This window comes from Brachycentrus maculatus, unplaced genomic scaffold (genome assembly GCF_059751285.1).
Source record: "Brachycentrus maculatus isolate JH-2025_06_01 unplaced genomic scaffold, ASM5975128v1 h1tg000440l, whole genome shotgun sequence".
Taxonomy (NCBI): domain Eukaryota; kingdom Metazoa; phylum Arthropoda; class Insecta; order Trichoptera; family Brachycentridae; genus Brachycentrus; species Brachycentrus maculatus.
The window spans coordinates 198,043-222,877 of record NW_028281188.1 but is presented as its reverse complement, the minus strand read 5'-3'; the positions used below and the strand labels follow the sequence as shown (position 1 = coordinate 222,877).

Genomic DNA, 24,835 nt, shown 5'->3' with positions numbered 1-24,835 from the left:
TGACATGTCGCAAGCCCTATAAATACTCAGACTTTCATATTCTTTTATACCTATATTGACTATTACTACTACTACTACTACTACCATCACGCCGTTTCCCCGCAGGGGTAGGCAGAGAGGATGGAACGCCACACTCTTCTGTCCTGACATACACTCCTCGCCTCCTTCACATCCATACATCTAGTCATACATGCCCTCCGATTACGCAGACTTTTGACACCGCCAGATTTTAGGTTGATTGATCTGATCGTGCCAAGTATTTTTCGGTCGTCCACGTTCTGTTTTCCCTCTCACATTCGCCACATATATTTTCTTAGTCGTTCTCTCGCTATCCATTCGCTCCACATGTCCATACCACCGCAAAGAACTCTTCCTAATCTTTTCAATTATTCCTCGTTCAGCCTTACATTCCTTTCTTGTATCATCGTTTTTAATTCGTCATACAATGATTTTCCACACATTGGTCTGAGGGAGCGCATTTCAACAGCGTTCACTCTGCTTTCATCCTTCCTTTGCCAGTTCCATGTTTCGCTTCTATACATTAGTGTCGGTACCAGCACGCCGTTGTGAACCGCTAGCTTGGCTTCCATGGACATATTCTTATTCCCAATCTTATTCCCAATTTATTCTAAATCTTAATACCCACCCATATTGAGATATCAATAATACAAAAATGACTTTCTCTGGTTTAAGGCGTCATCAGTGCACTAACGGCAAAGTTCAGGAAGAAGATTGCCGTCAGAACGGACGAACGTGTGAGGATCATGAACGAAATCATATCTGGAATACAGGTACTCATATTATAATACATTGGCCCGTTGTCAGCTGTTTGTACTGTTAACATTGAGGTATTTCTACATGAGAGAGTACAGCTATTATCATTGGCTCTACCCGACCCAGTTTCTCCAGAGTATGCTTGGCTACAACAGTTTAGAGACTAGAAGGAATGTGTATTTGATTACGCATTTTTATCCATTGTTGCGCGGTATGATCGATTATCCTGAAATTATCCGGAGTATGGGTCTGTAGTGCCATCTCTCAGAAGAATGTGCGACAAGACGATGTATGATAGATGTTCGAATGGTGATGAATTTTTCAAATGAAGCCTTCAGGTTTTACCTAAAAAGATCTGTTGCACAGTAAAAAGTTCAATTAGTGGCTTGATATTCATTTTTAATACATTGTATTATATTTTAAAACATCAAAAACGTTAAAACGGTAAAACGGAGAGATTTTGGAACAGGTAGATGATTTCGTGTATTTGGGTAGTATGTTTTCTAGGGATGGAAAGATTGATAAAGACATAGAAAGGAGAGTGAATGCTGGGAACAAAGTGAATGGTGCACTGAAATCAGTTATAGCAAATAAAAACCTATCAGCGGAAGCTAAACTGGCAGTGCACAACGGAGTCCTGGTTCCAACTCTAATGTATGGAAGTGAAACATGGAGTTGGCAAAAGAAGGATGAAAGTAGACTGAATGCAGTTGAAATGTGATCTCTCAGAAGAATGTGTGACAAAACGATGTATGATGTGCGAATAGTGAAATAAGGAAGGAATGCAAAGCTGAGATAAGCATTATCGATAAAATTAAGAAAGGTGTGTTGAGATGGTTTGGACATGTAGAACGAATGAGTGAAGAAAGAACGGTAAAACAAATTTATGATGCGAATGCAAGAGAAAAACTTGGCACAATCAGGTATGCCAAATACTTGAAAGCGGCCAGGTTAGGAGTCGAAACAATCAAGGAGATGCATGAACGTGGAAGAGGCGAAGAATGTTTGCAAAGACAGAGTGGTGTGGCGTTCTATTCTCTCTACCTACCTCTGCGGGGAAGCGGCGTGATAGTTAGCTAGTTAGTTATTTAATGGGTCTGTAGTTCCTGATAGTTACTTAAGACAGCGTCGGCATAGATTGTTTCACATTCCTATACACAGGAGCAACCTGCCGATGGTTATGCCTGTAGGAAGAGCTACCGCTACGCTGAACAATATCACACTGGATCTGTTACGTGTGTCTGAAGGGGTATTCCGAAGCGGGATTCTTCTACATCTTTAACAAGAGTATTCTTGTTTATTTTCAATTTTTTGTTAATGTAAACGCATTAAATTTTAGTTTGTAATACATTTGTAAATTACAAATAAATAAATTGAAATTGAAAAAGAATTTTGAAATTGAAAATTTAAAATAAGAGCTAAATTCTTTTAATCTTCTATGCACCGACTCCATGTGTCTCTTGATGGATTTTCTGGGCACGATCGGGAATCTGAATTTATGGCAATATGGACTGTTGTCCATTCCCTTGGGTTATTTATTAGGTATATTCAATAAAGTTTTGAAAATAGGTGCCTGAGGCGAATACTGGGTATAAAGTGGTATGATTTCGTCAAGAATAACGATGTGAGGAGAAGAACTCAACAGCCCCTCATACTGGAAGTCCTAACGAAAGAGAAGGTGGACATGGTTGGGACATGTTCTTAGAATGCCACCTGAGAGCATCAACCCCTCATGTCTCTTCTTCCAACCCCGAGGATTCCGGCGCACCGGAAGGCCGCTAATGACCATTCACCGACTATACTCAGCAAAACTTCGAGACGCCGGACTGACCTGGGAGGAAGCCAAGGAGATGGCGCGTGACAGAGTGACTTGGAGACCATATACTCCACCTAGGGAGCAAACATGAAAAGAAGAAGAATATTAAATTTGGATTCACTCAAAATGTTGTGAATATATTTTTTAGGTGATTAAAATGTACGCTTGGGAAAAGTCCTTCGAGAAGGTGGTCTCCCTAGCTAGAGTCCGGGAGCTGAGATCCATTGCCTCGGCCTCTTACCTAATGGGGATCTTCATGGCTATGGTGCTCATCATAGAGCGCTGCACTCTCTACGTGACGCTCTTGTCACACTCTCTTCTGGGAAGGAGGGTCACTTCATCCATGGTAATACTAATGGCTGTCTTATCATCCCAAAAGGTCAACTGATTACATGGTTTGAGCATCCCAGGGCTTACGACCTGCCTTTGGCCATTTTTCAGTCTTGCATGTTTTCGGAATGCCCAGAAAATGTACTATATCCCAGCAAAAGCGGCATATTTTTTACTTAATATTTACCCGCTACACGGCAGAAAGTGTTGTTTTTGCATTTTGAAGAAAAGGTATTGTTAATTTTTTTTTTATTAGACTAAATATTCAAATGGAGAAAAAACCTTTTGGTTTTACCTAAAAAGATCTGTTGCACAGTAAAAAGTTCAATAAGTGGCTTGATATTTATTTTGAATACCTACATTTCATTATATTCTTAAACATTAAAAATGATCTGAAAAATCAAGTTTTTTGATATATGACGTTGTTGAAAGGAGTGAGCGATATATGATAATATATGAAGCGTTTCGTCATATCAAACACTCTAGAAGTGTTTGATAATGTATTAATAAGAGATTTATATTATCCACTGACACTTCGTGATGGAATTGCATTTTTAATTTATTATTAGATTAAAACCAATATTTTTAGCTTTTCCACTTTTTTATTTGACCAGCGACCGGGTTTCGTCGTTACCGACATCATCAGACTGGTGATGTCGGTAACGACGAAACCCGGTCGCTGGTCAAATAAAAAAGTGGAAAAGCTAAAAATATTGGTTTTAATCTAATAATAAAAAAAAAAAAAAAAGTATTAATAAGAGAAAACGCGTCAAATATTATCTTATATATGTATATAAAAGTAGAATTCAATAAAATAACCGTGTTTAATTTTGGATATATTACCCAACAATTTAGTATGGAATTCTACCAACTGTCTGTCTGCAGTTACAATAATTAATTTTAAAAAAATTACAAACGTTCATTTGATGAAATTTTTAAATTTCCTTGAAAAGGTTTGAAGAAGAAGAAGGTAAAATTGATACATCATCCGTAGGGTGAATTATCCAGCGTCTGATGTTATAAAATTCTAAATATCCTTTAATTTCCAGGTTTTTTCATTGGCTTCATATTACAACACCCTTCAAGCTACCCTGTCTCTACTATTTCCCACCGCGATATCGAACCTGGCAGAGTGCATGGTCACCGTAAAGCGTCTTCAAACCTTTTTGCTTCTGGAAGAACTGGAAGGCCAACGTGAGACCAATTTCAGACTCGAAGATCATTCTATAGTCAGGGAAAAGTATACCAAACGCCTTGAAGAGGAATCGCCTGTAATGGTTCAACGAGATGTCATACGTGGGATACAAAATTTAGGTAATTTGTGCAATTTGTTAAAGTTTAGTTTAGTTTGTCCGCCTCCGTAGTGTAATGGTCAGCATGCTCGGCTACCGTTCTGGAGGTCCCGGGTTCGGTTCCCAGGGGGGTTTAATAAATATAAGTGATTTTTTCACTCTAATATTTATTCAATATTACACTGGACTGGTACCTGAAGTGGAGGGCTGATCACCTTTCCTTCATGTGTAATCGATCGAGATAACACTGCGTTTATATGAAGCAGTGCCCTATGCACCATTGGGGTGCGGTAAGGGTTTTATTATTATTATTAGTTGAAAAGTTCAGCAGTGAGAATCAAGTGTGGCAAAAGGATGTATGATAGACTTTCGAATGGTGTAATATGGAAAGGATACAAGGCTGAGATAAGCATTATCCATCAAATAAATAAACCCTTCCCTAACGAAGCTGTAAACTTTCGCGCACTCAGGTGATATCGCTCACTCCTTTCAAGAACGTCATAAATCAAAAAACTTGATTTTTCAGGAGAATGTTATTAAAGTTTAAAAATATAATACAATGTATTAAAAATAAATATCAGGCTACTTATTGAATTTCTTACTGTTAAAGTTGTTTTTGCCGTTAAGAGGCCGAGTAAAACTTGGCATGATCAAGTTTATCAAATACTCGGGCGTGGTCAGCTGAGGAGGCAATTAAAATAAATAAATAAATTGAAATGGTGACCGTTTAACAGGTTATCAAAATGAAGAGTCACATTTAACAAGAGACGGTGTTGATGTAGCAGTGAGTCTCAAAGATGTCAAGGCCAGCTGGACTTCTGACGGTTCTATTCTGGCGCTGGACGGGGTCAGTTTGGATATACCCAAAGGGAAGTTATGTGCCATCATTGGCTCCGTTGGGTCTGGGAAGGTGAGTATAGAATCCAGCCAGAACATAATATTAATTATTGACATCTTGTGGCAACCCACACATATAATGTACATCGAATATGGCAACTCAAGCTCAACGTAGCGAGCTACCTTCACGAGACCAGAAACGAACGGAACGAGCGAGCCCGCGACACTTCGTCGCCACCCGTCCTCAGATCGACACGTACTTCAACTGTTCTCATATTAGAGTCACGCGATTATCCTTAAGTATTTTCTTGATTGTAATTTGATAGAACTAAATAAATTTGTGTTAAAAGTAATCCGCTTTCATCTTGCTTCCCTTCTGATAAATTAAAGTGGTATTCAACTAGAAACCATAATCTCATCAAAGATGAAGAAGAATATGGAAGAATGGGTATTTACGGGGCTGACGACTGTCATAGGCTGGTTTAAGTCATCACTTTACACACGTATAACATTCACCAATTCTACCCATTATTGACAACCACACTACTCAAATTTTCAACTTCTAGATATATTGTTCAATCTAGTGATGAATCGTGATTGAATTCAATCCTTGCATACTTTCCCTTTGTCTGCCTCCGTAGTGTAATGGTCAGCACGTTCGGCTACCGTTCTGGAGGTCCCGGGTTTGATTCCCAAGGGGGGCTAAATAAATATAAGTGATTTTTTTCACTGTAATATTTATTCAATATTACCCTGGACTGGTACCTGAAGCGGAGGGCTGATCACCTTTCCTTCATGTGTAAAACGATCAAGATAACACTGCATTTATATGAAGCAGTGCCCTTATGCACCATTGGGGTGCGGATAAGGGTTTCAATACTTTCCTTATACAATGTCACCATTGGAATATCTATCATACATGATTTAGCCGCACTGAGAGATCAAATTTGCACTGCATTCAGTCTACTTTCATCCTTCTACACTTCACTACCATACATCAGAGCTTGTACCAAGACTCCGTAGTGTACTGCCAGTTTAGCTTCCACTGTTAGGCTTTTATTTGCTATAACTGATTTCAGCGCACCATGCACATTGGGAATTTCCCCAGCATTAGCTCTCCTTTCTAAATCTTTATCAAATTCTCCATCCCTGGAAAACATACTTCCCAAATATACAAATCGTTTCACAACACATTTCTTGCAGAGCTCTCTGCTTCAGCTACTTCTGGGGGAGCTGCCCGCCATGGCAGGCAGTGTGCGCGTGCAGGGGGAGGTGTCCTACTCCAGCCAGGAGGCGTGGCTCTTCGTGGCCACCGTCAGGAACAACATCCTCTTCGGGCTGCCGTATGACCACAGGAGATACAGAGAGGTAAGGGATGGGAAGATTGCTGAATGTCACTATTGTGACAGCTTTATTGCGTAATAGTCAAAATTCCTATGACCAAACATGGTATATGTTTTGAATATTGAAAGCATTCACTTTGTGGATCATATTGATATATTATTTCAAGAAATAAAAATACTTTGTGTTTTGATCCCCTCACATTTTTATTAACCAACTAGTTTCGGCAACAACCTGTTGCCCTCTTCAGGGTTTAATTAATGACTTATTATGGTCATAAATTAAACCCTGAAGAGGGCAACAGGTTGTTGCGGAAACTAGTTGGTTAGTAAAAATGTGAGTGGATCAAAACACAAAGTCTTTTTATTTCTCGAATTCGTATAAAACATGGTATATGCTTGATTCTTTTGGTTTTTGATCTTGTGGTTCTATGCTCAAATGGTGTGATTTGTGTGTTGTTTTACTGTATTGTATTATAATTGTGTCACAATTGGATGAATGTATGTTGGCATGAAGCGATCGCTTTAACTAGTCGAGGGTAACTTTTTCATTTCTAATAGCCACATTCACATATCTAACTAGCTAGCAAACCATAAAGCTGTTCCCCCGCAGGGGTAGGCAGATGGAAAATAATGCCATACCAATCTGTCTTTGAAAACGATCTTTGCCTCTTCCGTATTCATGCATCTCTTCATTCATACCACCGATTATTCCCACTTATGACCCACCACGTTCAAGTATTGACATAGTTGGTCAAGAGTTTTCCTCTGCTTCTATATGTTTAGTCCGCCACCATAGTGTAATGGTCAGCACTCTCGGCCACCGTACTGGAGATCCCGGGTTCGATTCCCAGGGTGGGGTCAAATAAATATAAGTGATTTTTTCACAATAATATTTATTCAGTACTCTGGACTGGTACTTGAAGCGGAGGGCTGATCACCTTTCTTTCATGTGTTAACGATCAAGATAACACTGCGTTTATATGATGCAGTGCCCTATGCACCATCGGGTGCGGATGAGGGTTTGTAGAAGAAGAGTTAAATGTTTTATAACTCATTCATTCCACATGTCCAAAATATCTCAACACACCTTTCTTAACTTGATGGATAATGCTTACCCCAGCCTTGCATTCTTTCTTCATTTTACCATTCGAACATCTATTGTACATCATATACTCGTATTACATGCATATTTTTCTTCTTCAGTATAAAGATTTTCAAAGTTAAGGTAGAGCGAGCTTGTGCCTTGGAACAAGACTTCTCTCGGGAAACCTTCAATGTGGAGAAGCACTATAAGAAGAAGATTAAAACAATATTATTAGTGCGCTGAAGTGGCTTGATGCATCGCAAAATGCGATTTTAATCTTGGTAATTCCTCGACAGGTGGTGAGAGTGTGCGCCCTGGAGCAGGACTTCCAGCAGTTCATATGTCATTTGACGTAACTAGGATCTCATGAATGTGAGCCATGTGTGTTATGGACATTAATCTGGGTAGTTCCTCGACAGGTGGTGAGAGTGTGCGCCCTGGAGAAGGACTTCCAGCAGTTCATATGTCATTTGACGTAACTAGGATCTCATGAATGTGAGCCATGTGTGTTATGGACATTAATCTGGGTAGTTCCTCGACAGGTGGTGAGAGTGTGCGCCCTGGAGAAGGACTTCCAGCAGTTCATATGTCATTTGACGTAACTAGGATCTCATGAATGTGAGCCATGTGTGTTATGGACATTAATCTGGGTAGTTCCTCGACAGGTGGTGAGAGTGTGCGCCCTGGAGAAGGACTTCCAGCAGTTCATATGTCATTTGACATAACTAGGATCTTATGAATGTGAGCCATGTGTGTTATGGACATTAATCTGGGTAGTTCCTCGACAGGTGGTGAGAGTGTGCGCCCTGGAGAAGGACTTCCAGCAGTTCATATGTCATTTGACGTAACTAGGATCTCATGAATGTGAGCCATGTGTGTTATGGACATTAATCTGGGTAGTTCCTCGACAGGTGGTGAGAGTGTGCGCCCTGGAGAAGGACTTCCAGCAGTTCATATGTCATTTGACGTAACTAGGATCTCATGAATGTGAGCCATGTGTGTTATGGACATTAATCTGGGTAGTTCCTCGACAGGTGGTGAGAGTGTGCGCCCTGGAGAAGGACTTCCAGCAGTTCATATGTCATTTGACATAACTAGGATCTTATGAATGTGAGCCATGTGTGTTATGGATATTAATCTGGGTAGTTCCTCGACAGGTGGTGAGAGTGTGCGCCCTGGAGAAGGACTTCCAGCAGTTCATATGTCATTTGACATAACTAGGATCTTATGAATGTGAGCCATGTGTGTTATGGACATTAATCTGGGTAGTTCCTCGACAGGTGGTGAGAGTGTGCGCCCTGGAGAAGGACTTCCAGCAGTTCATATGTCATTTGACATAACTAGGATCTTATGAATGTGAGCCATGTGTGTTATGGACATTAATCTGGGTAGTTCCTCGACAGGTGGTGAGAGTGTGCGCCCTGGAGAAGGACTTCCAGCAGTTCATATGTCATTTGACGTAACTAGGATCTCATGAATGTGAGCCATGTGTGTTATGGACATTAATCTGGGTAGTTCCTCGACAGGTGGTGAGAGTGTGCGCCCTGGAGAAGGACTTCCAGCAGTTCATATGTCATTTGACGTAACTAGGATCTCATGAATGTGAGCCATGTGTGTTATGGACATTAATCTGGGTAGTTCCTCGACAGGTGGTGAGAGTGTGCGCCCTGGAGAAGGACTTCCAGCAGTTCATATGTCATTTGACATAACTAGGATCTTATGAATGTGAGCCATGTGTGTTATGGATATTAATCTGGGTAGTTCCTCGACAGGTGGTGAGAGTGTGCGCCCTGGAGAAGGACTTCCAGCAGTTCATATGTCATTTGACATAACTAGGATCTTATGAATGTGAGCCATGTGTGTTATGGACATTAATCTGGGTAGTTCCTCGACAGGTGGTGAGAGTGTGCGCCCTGGAGAAGGACTTCCAGCAGTTCCCGCGCGGCGACCAGACCCTGGTGGGGGAGCGGGGCGTGTCCCTGTCCGGGGGGCAGAGGGCCAGGATCAACCTGGCCCGGGCCGTGTACAGGCAGGTGGGTAGCACGCACACACGCGGCGGGGGGGAGGGGCGCACAGGGGGCGGTACTGACGGTGCGCTGCTTGCAGGCGCAGGTGTACCTGCTGGACGACCCGCTGTCGGCCGTGGATGCGCGCGTGGGGCGCCACCTGGTGGCGGAGTGTGTGGGGCGCCACCTGCGCGGCCGCACCGTCGTGCTGGTCACGCACCAGCTGCACCACCTCAAGGCCGCCGACCTCATAGTCATCATGAAGAATGTGAGTTCATTGAGAAATGTCTTTTAAACACATTTTGGTCTATAGTCAGCTGATGACACCTATACAGTTGTCATTATTAGTGTATTTTGAATAATGCTAAGAAAAGAAAGGATGCTGAACATATCCCTAAGGGGCATATATTGAAAGCTGTCCCACCGCATGCCCAGATCTGATACAGGCGCATCTAGGCTTCCTGACAGATCTGCTCTTGCTAAGCAATTTTTTTTAAACTAAGTTGCGAAATTTATTGAAAATGTGAAACAATATAATATTGTATTCTGATTTTACTGTGAATTAACATTTAAAAGCTTTCAATATACCTGTCACTGCCAATCTAAATAAATAAAAAATTTGTAAATCCGTCACCAAATTTTCTAGAAGTACCCCGGTGCAGGCAGTGAAAGGGATTAGTATTTAGTTCAATTAGTCAGCTAGATCCGACTCCGAACCGACGCTGGCCGGTACACAGACGCCCACAGCCCCGACCAGCACAGCAGACAGACACGGAACAGTGCAAAGACATCCCTTAGGGATCAAAAAACTAATATGTGGCTGAAATAATCACATCAGCTGCACTACCTCAAGGCCGCTGACATCATAGTCATCATGAAGAATGTGAGTTCATAATATGGCAAATAAACACAGTGGGAGATAACTCCTAGTCGGCATCCTCGCAAAGAATGCAATCCTAGAGTTATCTCGTAGTTGGCAGTCAGTGTGTTAAGTGTGACCATATCATCCTCCACCGCGACCATGAATGTTACACTGGATGTTGCAACTTTCAGGGACGGATAGACCTTTCCGGGACGTATGATGAATTGTCTTCGTCTGGTGAAGAATTTGCCAGCCTCCTAGCGACTGTTGAAGATGACAAAAGGGAAGGAGAACCTAGTATCACAACCCAACAACTATGTGGAACGGTGAGTGAACTATCATTTCTTCTTTTTGTGAAACTTATCGGGCAGAGAAAGCATGTAAACGGAAGCATTGATGGACTGTTGAATCTACCCAAAGTAAAACGTACCATGTATTGACTTTTCAACCGTAAAGTAAGGTGTCTGCCTCTGTAGTGCAACAGGTCGCCGTTTTGGAGGTACCGGGTTCGATTCCCAGAGGGAACTCAAATAAATATAAGTGATTTTTTCACTTCAATATTACCCTGTCCGCCTCCGTAGTGTAATGGTCAGCACGCTCGGCTACCGTTCTGGAGGTCCCGGGTTCAATTCCCAAAGGGGGTGAAATAAATATAAGTGATTTTTTTACTGTAATATTTATTCAATATTACCATGGACTGGTACCTGAAGCGGAGGGCTGATCACCTTTCCTTCATGTGTAAACGATCAAGATAACACTGCGTTAATATGACACAGTGCCCTATGCACCATTGGGGTGCGGATAAGGGTTTTATTATTTATTATATTACCCTGGACTAGTATCCGAAGCTGAGGGCTGATCACGTTTCCTTCATGTGATAACGATCAAGATATCACTGCATTTATATGATGCAGTGCCCTGTGAACTATTGGGGTGCAAATAAGGGTTTGATTTTTCAAGAGAAGTGGGATTTTAGTTGTAGAAAATGTTTGTGGATTGTACACACTACCTAGTTTTAACTTACAGCCCCGCTGACAGTGATAGAGACTTTGAAAGCATTAATAATAATAAATAATAAAACCCTTATCCGCACCCCAGTGGTGCATAGGGCACTGCTTCATATAAACGCAGTGTTATCTTGATCGTTTACACATGAAGGAAAGGTGATCAGCCCTCCGCTTCAGGTACCAGTCCAGGGTAATATTGAATAAATATTACAGTGAAAAAATCACTTATATTTATTTGACCCCCCCCTGGGAATCGAACCCGGGACCTCCAGAACGGTAGCCGAGCGTACTACCATTACACTAAGGAGGCGGACAATTGAAAGCATTAGTAATCGCAAACTCTTATGTACTTTTGTTTTGGGTTGTGTATTTTTGTGTTGGTCCAACAGACTGGCTAGTGCTTTTGGTCACATGCTAACCGCTGTCAGCAGTTTCAACTAACGACTGAACGATGTTGCAACATACCCCCTCTAGACCCCATATGGTGCGGAGCTGGTGGATGACGAAGAGGCCGAGGTGCTGGAGTGCGAGGAGCAGGAGACCGGGTGGCTGAAGAAGGGAACCTACTGGAAGTACCTGAGCAGCGGGGGGACGCCGTGCTTCCTCTGGACGGTGCTGATCTTCATGCTCCTGGGCCAGATCTCGGCCGGCGTGTCCGACTACTGGGTGGGCTACTGGTAACTTGTTTTACATGTATTTATACACACACACACACATACACACACCCACACACACCCAAACCCAGCTTTGTGAACAAAGATTTGGAAACACTCAAAATATTGTGAAAAATGTAGCAGAAACACACGCAATGCCAGATATTGCTAATGGCGAAAAGCATGCTTCTTGACAGCTTCTATCCCTTACTTTTTCATTGATTTTAAATTGTTATCTTCTTGGTGTAGAGGCATTGTGGCCTGTTTTTAAGAGGGGTTAGCCTCCTGCGATGTCGATTTCCAGCTGTAAAGCCATGTCTTTGGTGGTCTGCCCGGGAGTCCTCTACCTTGGAGTTGGCCGTACAGTGCAATGTGGGGGAGTCTGGATGGTTCCATTCTCCTCACATACCATTGTCTTCTTCGTTGCCTTCCCCACCTAACGACATCTTCCATCTTGCATATTTCCCTGATCCTGGTGTTTCTTATTCTATCTCAAAGACTCTTGCCAGATATGCTCCTTAGAGTCTTCATTTCTGACACTCTAAGCGCGTTTTTTGTGGCAACGGTGTCCGCTCTACTTTCAATTCCATACGTCGGACACATGTTTTGTAAATCTTGATTTTGCTGCCGATCTTCATCTCAGGATTTTTCCATATAGCATTTTTCAGGCATCCTAAGATGGCTGCAGCCTTGTTCACTCGCCCCGCCACTTCTCATGTTGTGTATACCAGTTTTAATTATATTTTTTAAATAACATGTTTGTCCGCCTCCGTAGAATAATGGTCAGCACGCTCGGCTACCTTTCTGCAGGTCCCGGGTTCGATTCCCAAGGGGGGTAAAATAAATATAAGTGATTTTTTCACTGTCATATTTATTCAATATTACCCTGGACTGGTACCTGAAGCGGAGGGCTGATCACCTTTCCTTCATGTGTAAACCATCAAGATAACACTGCGTTTATATGACGCAGTGCCCTATGCACCATTGGGGTGCGGTAAGGGTTTTATTATTATTTTTAGTGGAAAAGTTCAGCAGTGAGAATCAAGTGTGGCAAAAAGATGTGTGATAAACGTTTGAATGGTGTAATATGGAAAGGATACAAGGCTGAGATAAGCACTATCCATCAAATAAATTGACCCTTCCCTAACGATGCTTTATTTTTTAAGGACAAATCAGCAGAGCCTCCAAGCAACTAGTGCCAATATCACAAGCAATGTTGAATATCCCGCGGCGGACCATTCAGTGACTTTTTCGCATAACCAAACACGTGCCGAGCTGAGAGAGTTCAGCATACATGATTACATTGGTCCGTACAGCACTGTGGGTTACTTGTACATATATACCGCATTCATAGCTTGCTGCATATGTTCAAACATAACGAGGTCTCTGCTGTTCTTCAAGATGTGTATAAACGCTTCTAAAAACCTGCACGATCAGATGTTCAGAGCGGTCTCAAACTCTGTCATGGGCTTCTTTGATACCAATCCATCAGGTAATCTATATTATATATGTTTTCCACTTAAAAATTGATGTTTAACAGACCGAATTGAGACACCTTAGAGGACAAATTGAATGTTATATTGTATTTTATAAATATTTTTTTTTAAAAACATTCATATTAGTACTACATATACCATCAGCAGTGGCGTGCACAGAGAATCAGGGTAGTAGGCAGTAGAGGTAGGTAGTAAGGTAAGCTGGTACTACTTACTAGGGTAGGCAGTAGATGTAGGTAGTAAGGTAAGCTGGTACTACTCATTAGGGTAGGCAGTAGAGAAAGGTAGTAAGGTAAGCTGGTACTGCTTACTAGAGTAGGCAGTAGAGGTAGGTAGTAAGGTAAGCTGGTACCACTTACTAGGGTAGGCAATAGAGGTAGGTAGTTAGGTAAGCTAGGTACTACTTAGTAAGGTAGGGTAGGTACTGGTTTTTATACTTTTCTGCGTATATAGAATGCACGCCACCTGACCATCAGTGTAAATTCTTTTTCTTCAAACCCTTATCCGCACCCAATGGTGCATAGGGCACATGAAGGAGAGGTGATCAGCCCTCCGCTCCAGGTATCAGTCCACTGTAATATTAAATAAATATTAAAGTGAAAATCACCCATTGATCCTCCTGTGAATCGAACACGGGACCTCCAGCTCAGTAGCCAAATGCGCTAACCATTGCACTATGGAGATAGACAAGTTTAGAACAGAAATTTAGTTTGTATTATTTTGAGAAATAAAAAGACTTTGTTTTTTGATCCACTCACATTTTTATTAATAACTAGTTTCGGCAACAACCTGATGCCCTCTTCAAGGTTTAATTTATAAATTAAACCCTGAAGAGGGCAACAGGTTGTTGCCGAAACTAGTTGGTTAATAAAAATGTGAGTGGATCAAAAAACAAAGTCTTTTTATTTCTCAAAATAATATGTCAATATGATCAATAAAGTTATTGCTTTCAATATTCAAAACTGAAATTTAGTTACCCATTTATATCGTTACAACATTTTCAAGTTACAAGTTACAAGTTACAACATAAAAAAAAACAGCAAGTCACTTTCCTTGCACACATGGTACCACATTGGTCTGCTATTTCTATGAATTATGTTTTTTAGGCCGGATATTAAATCGATTCTCCAAGGACATTGGCGCGGTGGACGAGCTGCTGCCGAGAGCCATCCTGGAAGGGGTCCAGATCATGCTGGTGATGTGCAGCATCCTGGTCCTCATCTCCATCTCCAACGTGTGGATGCTGCTGCCCATCGCTGTCTGCGCGGCACTCTTCTACGCCATCTTCCTCGTGTACCTCAAGACTGCTCAGAACGTCAGGAGAATTGAAGGCATTAGTGAGTCAGACTGATGACCTCATCAAGTCACTAACTAACTAACTGACCATCACGCCGCTAGGACAAGTTACAACATTTTGAGTATGTCCAAATACTTGTGTCACAAATCTGGATTATCTCCAATCAGGAGTTATTTAATAAATAAATATATATATATATTTTTGGCATCTCAACATAGATGAAGAAGAATATGGAAGTCTGGGTATTTACGAGGCTTACGACCGTCACAAGCTGGTTTAAGTGCTCACTTTATAAATTCTACCCATTGAAAAACCATACTTCTCAAATTCTTGGAACTTCTATATATATTGTTCCAATTCGAAACATATTGCTTGAATTGTCTAGCATTTCACTAGAGATATCTATAGTGAGATGAAAGAAGCTTTTTATTGAGCGGAATCTCTTTCATTTGTATGTGAGGTCCATATTCCATGTTTTTCTTCATCTAGTCCCAAGAATTTGAGTGGTGTGGTTGTCAACCATGGGTAGAATTGGTAAATGTTACATGTGTATAAAGTTATCTTTTAAAATAGTCTTTGATGGTTGTAAGCCCCGTAAATGCCCAGATTTCCATATTCAGATGTCATTATGCTTATCTCAGCCTTGCAGTCTTTCCTTATATCACCATTGGAACATCTACCATACATGGTTTTGCCGCACTGAGAGATTGCATTTGTACTGCATTCAGTCTACTTTCATCCTTCTTTTGCCAACTCCATGCTTCACTGCAAAAACGTTATCAGAGCGATGTGATAATATTTCCTTGTGAATTGTTCCAGCTAAGAGCCCTGTATTCTGCCACATGACAGCCACGCTGAATGGTATCGCCACAATCCGGATCTCCAATGCTTCTGAACGTCTGACTGCGGAGTTTGATGCTCATCAGGTATTCACTATCACGTAGCTTCACCGCAGGGGTAGGCAAAGAGAATAGAACACCACACCTCTCTGTCTTTGCAAACATTTCTCGAGTCTTCCATATTCATGCATCTCTTCATACATGCCGTTTATTCCAACTCTCAAGAGTTAATCACAGATCAGTCTGTCATCTTAAGTTCTTGATCAGCATTTGTACGCCTGTATAGTGACCCGTTTGGCGGTAGCCTCATGGTAGTAGCATGGTAGCTGCTGGAGTTCCCGGGTTCGTTTTCCAGGGGAGTCAGTATAATTGAGTGATCACTTGATCACAGTATTCAACATTCTATCTTTATGGATAGATAGTAGAAAGGACATGTTGCCCTGTATACTATATACCCAGACTTACACATTCTTCATCTTTGCTGAGATATTTTTTTTTTTTTATTTTTTTTTTCTCCCTCTCACATTTTTTTGCACCCTGCTTATATATGCAAGGTCATGTTACGGGTACGGGATTCTTGCACTTTTGCTTTAGTGCTTTCGGGTATGCATTATCTGGGAGAGAAAAAGAGGTTAGAGCAGCGTTCAGCCGCTTCACCCCGCTGCATTGAGCTCCGTAAGTATTATCCGGCTCCGACGTTTATCCTCCTTCATTGTAGTTTTTCATCTCCACAACTAAACTTTCCAGGTAGTCCAAGTATAATTTGGAGACGACTCCGCTTTTTAGCATCTCCTGCGGGTTCAGGGAGTCGATGTTGTGAGCATCACACTCCATTTGGAGATTCCACCTGTTTCGCTCAAACATTGGGCAAGATCTCAGTACGTGTTCCACAGACTGAGCAGTGGTGCCATCACATGGGCAGCATGGATCAGGATTGCTGAGATATTAATGTAAATAACTCATGTCTAAGTGGAAAAAAGTCTTTTAAAGCGTGCGGTGGTTTGACTTTGTGAGGAATGAAGAGATAAGGCGTAGGACGCAACAGATCTTGGTCACAACTGTCGTCAAGAAAAGGCGATTCAGTTGGCTTCGCCATGTACTCCGCATGCCTCCCGAGAGCCGCCATCAAGCTTGCCTCTTTTACAAGGCATCAGGTTCCCGACCACTGCTGACAATTCGTCGGCAGTTCTCGTCAGAACTTGGGGACACGGATCTGACTTGGGAGGATGCCAGGGAGCTGGCAGCCAATAGAAAAGCCTGGAGACAGTTTGTGGACTCCATATGCTCCACCTAGGGTGCGGATATGGTTTAATTAATTAATTAAAAATTAATTTTTAACAGTCTTTTATTTCCCCCAGGATTTGCACACTTCCGCCTGGTACCAGTCGTTGGCCTGCAGCAGTCATCTGGGATTTTGGCTGGACGTAATCTGCACAGTGTTTCTGGCTATTGTGTGCTTCTCATTCCTTATCTTCGATACAGGTACACAACCAAATTAAGACTCTTTTTAGAAACGTACACCACAAGATCCATTATGGATTTAGTTTTTTTTTAGATGGGAGTAGTTGCGTTTATTTATTATTATGTTTGTTTATTATTTACCTCGTTTATAACATACAAGGTTTATAGATCATTTTACCCTTTCCGGTCCATAAAAAAATTTTTAAATTCCACCAGGTCCACAATAGATTTACAGCATGACAGGGTTAAACAATACATCCAAGTTTTTTTTAAAAATAAAACTACACTTGTGTTAAAAATTTATTTTTATTTTGAATGTATTCTATCTTGTCTCTTATTATTACATTCGACACTAAATACGAGTGAGAAAAAAATATGTTTGCTTGTATTTTAACTCTAAACTGATGAAGAAAAAAATGTCGAATGACATTCGACATAGGACCGGAAAGGGTTAAGTGGAATTTTGTTTCTTCTAGCTAAAAAATCTTTTGTTTTAATCTGTGTTGGGAACAGGAGGTATAATCTAGTGTGGACCAATCAGGTACTCAGCATTTGCTCATTGTTGGCAGAAAACCATGTTGCCATCCTCAGGAGAAGCCGGACTGTTGACTTTTATCAGGCCTTCCGTTCCACTAGAAGAGGGTTGGGCATTTTGTGTCCTAGCTAGGTTTATGGCATCCTTTGCTAGCTTTATCATGTATGAAACCACCTCTTGTAACAGTTCCTTATGATATCGGAACGATGTCGGATAGGGTGAGGACCCAGGCTCCTGCAACGCGACTCCAGCTGTTGTTTTTAAAAACTGAAAAGGGGGCAAAGAATCAACAGGTGAGGGGCATCTTGAGGTGTTTCATCATCACACGCACAGCTGTTGGTATAGGAGAGCTTGAAACGATGCAGGTAGCTCATGAACCCACCGTGACCAGTAAGGATTTGTGTAAGCTCAAAGCCAGGTTTCTGCAGTCTCCTTAGAAATCAATGAGGTATGGAGACGGATCTGAATGTGGAATATTCGTACGTCGGTAATCATCAGACATGGTGACGTAATTACCCGATATGGGGAATTGTGCATTTTGCACTAATTATGTGCATCTACGTCTCCATTTAATGCTCCTCAGAAGTTGCATTTTTTAATGATGGATGAAGAAATAAATCGATAAAGTCACTTGAATGATTCACGTTTTTACAAAGATTATGCTTACAAATAACTTTACAGATTCTAGTACTAAGTTTATATTCACACAAATAATTTAAAGTTACAAATTTTATATGCGGGTAAATGGGCAATCAGTTGCCCTACCTTCAGAGGTAAGCCAGGTCGCTCCGGTGGCTTGGGACAAGAGAGAGAGTACTTCGCCTCGTCATCGCTTATAAAGGCGTGGTGACGTCATGCTGTTCACAATTGCACGGTCGTCTATGGTTTGTCATCATCAGTTCGTCTATGGTGGTCGGGGCCGACCGAGGCACCACACAGGCATGAAAAATGGTCAGTAGGAAAATTTTGGTTACCTGTCCGGTGGTTTCGTTCAAATAACGATCAAATGCATTATGGATTAACAATTCAATTCAATTCAAACCCTTATCCACACCCACATGGTGCATAGGGCACTGCATTATATAAACACAGTGTTATCTTGATCACTGAAACACGAAGGAAAGGTGATCAGCCTTCCGCTTCAGGTACCAGTCCAGGGTACTATTGAATAAATATTAGAGTGAAAAAATCACTTATATTTATTTGACCTCCCCTGGGAATCGAACCTGGGACCTCCAGAACGGTAACCGAGTGTGCTAACCATTACACTACGGAGGCGGACAATGACAATCCATGGAATAACAAATGAATGAATTGTGACAGTTGTGAATGTAAAGAGAGTGAATTGTTTCCAGATAAGTCCCTGTCTGGGAGCGTCGGGCTAGCCGTGTCGCAGTGCCTGATACTGTGCCAGGTCCTGCCCTACGGAGTGTCCCGGGTGGCCGACATGGTCTCCCAGATGACCAGCGTGGAGAGGATCCTGCAGTACAACAAGATCCAACCTGAGGAAGCCTTGTATGAAGGAAGTACGTACCACATATCGTAGTCGTACAGGAGAAAGTGACCAACTAACACAACGTAAAATGTTCAGGAGGGTCATTTAAGTCAGTTTTGCTTGGCAAGAAAATAAACATCAATGCAGTTAGTAATTTTTAACAAGTCAACATATTAAACTTCCAAGTTTAAAATCCTTTGGGATTTTTTTCAGGGCAATTTTAAGCTAGTAAGATAACAAATAGTCAATGATCACGTTTTTGTAAAATATGCACTTGGTCACTTTCTCCTGTATGACTACGATATACATGATTATATTGTGGGTGTAGTGTAATGGTCTCCGTAGTGTAATGGTCAGCACGCTCGGCTACCGTTCTGGAGGTCCCGGGTTCGATTCCCAAGGGGGGTAAAATAAATATAAGTGATTTTTTCACTGTCATATTTATTCAATATTACCCTGGACTGGTACCTGAAGCGGAGGGCTGATCACCTTCACTATCAAGATAACACTGCGTTTATATGACGCAGTGCCCTATGCACCATTGGGGTGCGGATAAGGGTTTTATTATATTATGGGTGTTCTAGCGAAAAAACACTTACTTGAAAATATGCAATTTTTACTCAATGATGCATATTATAAATTTTTCAACGTTTCTATAAACTGGAAAAATACACAAACCATCTGGGAGATATGTTGAACCCTTAAAAATAGTCTTTTGAACAACATATCGTGGGTTTACTGGCAAAAAACGTTAACTCAAAAATATGTAATTTTGACTTAATGATGCATATAATACATTTTTCAAATGTAACCTCACACTCCGACCACTGTTCCTTTGATTTGTTTTGAAATACAGTGCCTTTTTTTTACTTTAATTTTTGAGTTCTTTTTTGCAGCGGAATCTACCCCTGAACAATGGCCTTCTGACGGGTCCATAGAGTTTGAGAATGTTTCTTTGAGATACAGTTCAAACTCTGACCCAGTTCTGAAGAATCTGAACATCAACATACAGAGCGGGTGGAAGGTGAGTTTTACTAGTGAACGTTCAAAATATTCCCATTGAAGGTGAGTTTCACTAGCGAACTTTCAGAAAATTCCCACAGAAGGTGGGTTTCACTAGCGACCTTTCAGAAAATTCCTATAGAAGGTGAGTTTCACTAGCGACCTTTCAGAAAATTCCCACAGAAGGTGAGTTTCACTAGCGACCTTTCAGAAAATTCCCACAGAAGGTGAGTTTCACTAGCGACCTTTCAGAAAATTCCCCCAGAAGGTGAGTTTCACTAGAGCACTTACAGAAAATTTCCATGGAAGGTGTGTTTTACTAGCAACCTTTAAAAAAATAACCCATGGAAGGTGGGTTTCACTAAATTCCCCATGTTTTACCAAATTCCCATGGAAGGTGAACTTTCAGAAATTTCCCAATAAAGGAGGATATGTAGAATCTATGGGAAAATGGAATGGAATGTAAGAACAGAGGTTATGTCTGTAATTGTCAGGAGTCCGTAAATTGAGGCCAAATATCCATGTATTGTCACAGTGTTATCTTGATCGTTAATCACATGAATCAAGGTGTTAGATCTATGCTTGAGAGTGAAATCACGGAACTTACACCTTTTAACCGCGTTAACTTTGTTCCTAAGAGATACTTATGCGCGGCGGTATATCGCCGTTTTTTAAATGATTAATTTTATCATGTATTTAGTTAAGAAACGATTTATTTTCCTAAACAAAAACCCTTTTTGGTACTCTATAATACACGTTTGTCACATTATTCTTGAAATATATTGTAATAAAAACAAATTAGATCGTAACATAAATAAATCAAAGCACGCATCGTGTGTCACTCTTACCCACTGGCGATGCGTAGCGTCGAGAGTGAGACAGATATAGGGCATGATTATGGCGCGGACTAATTACCGACCGCAAGAAAAATCAGGGATCTGTTCTTTTGATGATTTTACAATTGTGATGTTATAAATTATTAGTCAGATATTTCAACAGATGTCATAAGGCCAAGGATTGACGTATTATTTTATCAAAGTTCCACACCATGAAAAAATCCCTCCAAGTTGAACTGAGGTTGGAAACTTGGAGCAATGTAAAAACACAAACGCTTATGTCAGCCGCGTATGGGGCATGTTTTGTTAAAACACATACGGTTATGTGAGCCGCGTGGATCCGGTTAAGCTAGTTTTCTTTTAAAGTGTTTTTACTTATGTCCAGGTTTGTCTTAAATCAAATAATAATATCTTGTTGCTTTTATGGTAGGTGGGAATAGTTGGGAGAACTGGTGCTGGCAAGTCGTCCCTTATAGCGGCCCTTTTTAGATTGGCTGACGTCCAAGGGAAAATCTCAATCGACAATGTGGATATTAGAAATATTTCTAAGCAGGTGAGGCATTTTTTAATATTTTAATTCTTTTACATTTTACAACAAAATATATACAAGTACAAAAAATATTAATATAAATACAAAAAAAGGTCCCACAAAGGCATGGCCTGTGTGTGGGTAGATACCCACTATACCTAGGTATATATATATAGCCGCCTCCGTAGTGTAATGGTCGTGGGGTGCGGAACCCTTATCCGCACCCCAATGATGCATAGGGCACTGCGTCATATAAACGCAGTGTTATCTTGATCGTTTACACATGAAGGAAAGGTGATCAGCCCTCCGCTTCAGGTACCAGTCCAGGATAATATTGAATAAATATGACAGTGAAAAAATCACTTCTATTTATTTTACCCCCCTTGGGAATCGAACCCGGGACCTCCAGAACGGTAGCCGAGCGTGCTGACCATTACACTACGGAGGCGGATAAATAATTTAAGCAAAATTTTAAATTGAAACAAACTTAGGTAATAAACGTCTAACATATCGCTCACTCCTTTCAAGAACGTGATAAATCAAAAAACTTGATTTTTTAGGAGATTGATTTTAAAGTTTAAGAATATAATGAAATGTATTAAAAATGAATATCAAGCCACTTATTGAACTTTTTACTGTGCAACAGATCTTTATAGGTTTAATTAAAACCTGAAGGTTTTTTCTCCATTTGAAAAATATTTAGTATATTGAAAAAATAAATAAACAATACCTTTTCTTCGAAATGCAAAAACAACAGTTTCTGCCCTGTAGCGGGTAAATATTAAGTTAAAACTATGCCCCTTTTGCTGGGATACAGTACATTTTCTGGACATTCCGAAAACATGCAAAACTGAAAATTGATGATTTTTGATATATGATGTTGTTGAAAGGAGTGAGCGATGTGTGACACGTTTCGTCTTATTAAGACATTATCAAACACTCTGATTGTTTGATAATGTCTTAATAAAATTAAATGCATCACATTTTATCATATATATGTAAATAAAAGTAGAATTCAATCCAATAACCGTGATAATTTTGGATATATAACCCAACAATTCATGTCAGGATGTCGGTTATCACTTGAGAGTGATTGTCTTTGTCTTGGGCAGCTCTAAATAGCGTCTTGACGGTCTTGATCCCCGTCCAATCTCGTATATTCCGGAGCCAGGAGATCTGCCTTCTGCCCACACCTCGTCGACCCTCCATTATGTGCAAAAGCACATACTTGTCTCCTCTCAGCACACGCCCCAGAAAGAACACTTTCCAGACCTTAAAGTCACGACTGCTAATTTGATGTTTTTCATATCTGTTTTTCAGGATCTTCGCTCCAGGATATCCATCATCCCCCAGGAGCCGGTGCTGTTCTCGGCCTCGATCCGGTACAACCTGGACCCCTTCGGGAAGTACGAGGACGCGGCCCTGTGGCGGGCGCTGGAGGCCGTGAGTGCACCGGGCAGGGTGTGGGGTGGCGTAGTGCCGGCGTGTGCGGAGTAGTACAGGTGCTCTGTCGCAGGTGGAGCTCAAGGGGGCGCTGCCGACGCTGGAGTGGCGCGTGGCGGAGGGGGGCGCCAACCTCAGCCTCGGGCAGCGCCAGCTCGTGTGCCTGGCGCGGGCCGTGCTGCGCGCCAACCCGCTGCTAGTGCTGGACGAGGCCACGGCCAACGTGGACCCGCAGTGAGTCACTTACACCTCCCTCCCTCTGCACAGTGAGCTAGCTGACTGACCAATCCCTTCACCGATCAGTTCCACTGCCTACACCGGGGCACTTCTAGACAATTTGGTGGTGGTTTTCATTCATTCATTCATTCAAAACCTTATGCGCCCCGATGGTGCATAAGGCACTGCATCATATGAACGCATGTTAACGTGTTATTTTGATCTAAAGATAACACAGGAAGAAAAGGTGATCAGCTCTCTGCTTCAGGTACCAGTCCAGAGTAATATTGTGTATTGGAGGTGGTGGTTTTCAAACTTGTATTTATTTAGATTGACTTGAAAGCTTTCAAATGTAAATATACCATAAAATCAGGATATAATTTTGATTTACATTTTTACAACTTAGTTAAACAGAAAAGAAAATTGCTTTGGAAGTGATATGTCTGTCAGGAAGCTTTAAAATGCTTCTATATCAGCAGATCTGGGAATGCGGTGGGACAGCTTTCAATGTCGTCTTCTTTTGTCTCAATTCTGTGGGTTGGTCTGCAGCAACAAATGACACTACTCTTGCCTTTCCGGTCTATGTACAGTGACTCTACAGCCTTTGTGTGTATGTATGTGTGTGTGCAGAACGGATGCCTTCATCCAGCGCACCATCCGGGAGCAGTTCTCCCACTGCACGGTGCTGACCATCGCGCACCGCCTCAACACGGTGATGGACTCGGACCGCGTGCTGGTGCTGGAGAGCGGGCGCGCGCTGGAGTACGGGCCCCCGCACCTGTTGCTGCAGGCCGAGGGTGCGCTCGCGGCCATGGTCAAGGAGACGGGCGCCGAGATGGCCGCCGGGCTGCGGAGGGCCGCACGGGAGGCCTACCTTGCCGCCGGAGGAGACTGCGCCACTCCCGGGAGATCTATTAAGGAAGAATAGGTCTTTCTAGATATATTTACTAACTTCAGCCTTCTTATTGTGTCTAGTATTGAACAAACCCCTCCCTCTTGGACTTGCACAGTTGTCGGTTGGACGCGACTCTTTTCATGTGCAGGCCCGCCACTTTCCTAATGTTATCGGACCATCTTGTCTGGGGCCTACCCACGTTTCTGCGTCCTGTTCTAGGCCTCCAATCAAGCACCTTCTTCGTTCCATACTACATTACCTTCTTCCAGTATTGAACAAAGTCCTCCCTCTTGGACTTTCACAGTTGTCGGTTGGACGCGACTCTTTTCATGTGCAGGCCCGCCACTATCCTAATGTTATCGGACCATCTTGTCTGGGGCCTACCCACGTTTCTGCGTCCTGTTCTAGGCCTCCAATCAAGCACCTTCTTCGTTCCATACTACATGACCTTCTTCATCCTTCTTCCAGCATTGAACAAAGCCCTCCCTCTTGGACTTGCACAGTTCTCTGTTAGACGCGACTCTCTTCCTGTGCAGGCACGCCACTTTCTTAGGACCATCCTTATCTGGGGCCTACCCACGCTTCTGCGTCCTGTTTTAGGTCTCCAATCAAGCACCTTCTTCGTTCATCGGATCGGTACTATTATATACCGCTAGATATATGAATCTTTAATATTTTTAATCGCTTACAAATTGATTTAAAACTATTTTCATAGGACTTCATTTCTTATAGTTGTCAGTATAATATTTTAGTAAAACCTTTGTCACTTTATTAATACCTGTATTTA

The 24,835-nt window shown here is 41.8% G+C and overlaps 1 protein-coding gene across 1 annotated transcript in view; it reads left to right on the top strand.

Annotated features, from left to right (window-relative positions):
- Positions 1-24,087, top strand: part of LOC148302545 (ATP-binding cassette sub-family C member 4-like) — a 33,450-nt gene extending 9,363 nt beyond the window's left edge. The window contains exons 4-22 of the mRNA XM_088271422.1: positions 694-791; positions 2,739-2,936; positions 3,970-4,234; positions 4,947-5,122; positions 6,253-6,417; positions 9,372-9,509; positions 9,583-9,750; positions 10,536-10,670; positions 11,826-12,028; positions 13,171-13,496; positions 14,607-14,837; positions 15,617-15,723; positions 16,995-17,118; positions 18,988-19,158; positions 20,024-20,151; positions 21,396-21,518; positions 22,815-22,937; positions 23,011-23,171; positions 23,784-24,087. Of these exons, the coding sequence (XP_088127548.1) occupies positions 694-791; positions 2,739-2,936; positions 3,970-4,234; positions 4,947-5,122; positions 6,253-6,417; positions 9,372-9,509; positions 9,583-9,750; positions 10,536-10,670; positions 11,826-12,028; positions 13,171-13,496; positions 14,607-14,837; positions 15,617-15,723; positions 16,995-17,118; positions 18,988-19,158; positions 20,024-20,151; positions 21,396-21,518; positions 22,815-22,937; positions 23,011-23,171; positions 23,784-24,081 (3,338 nt within the window). The 3' untranslated portion in view covers positions 24,082-24,087. The remainder of the gene's footprint in view (positions 1-693; positions 792-2,738; positions 2,937-3,969; positions 4,235-4,946; positions 5,123-6,252; positions 6,418-9,371; positions 9,510-9,582; positions 9,751-10,535; positions 10,671-11,825; positions 12,029-13,170; positions 13,497-14,606; positions 14,838-15,616; positions 15,724-16,994; positions 17,119-18,987; positions 19,159-20,023; positions 20,152-21,395; positions 21,519-22,814; positions 22,938-23,010; positions 23,172-23,783) is intronic.
- Positions 24,088-24,835: the final 748 nt, after the last annotated feature.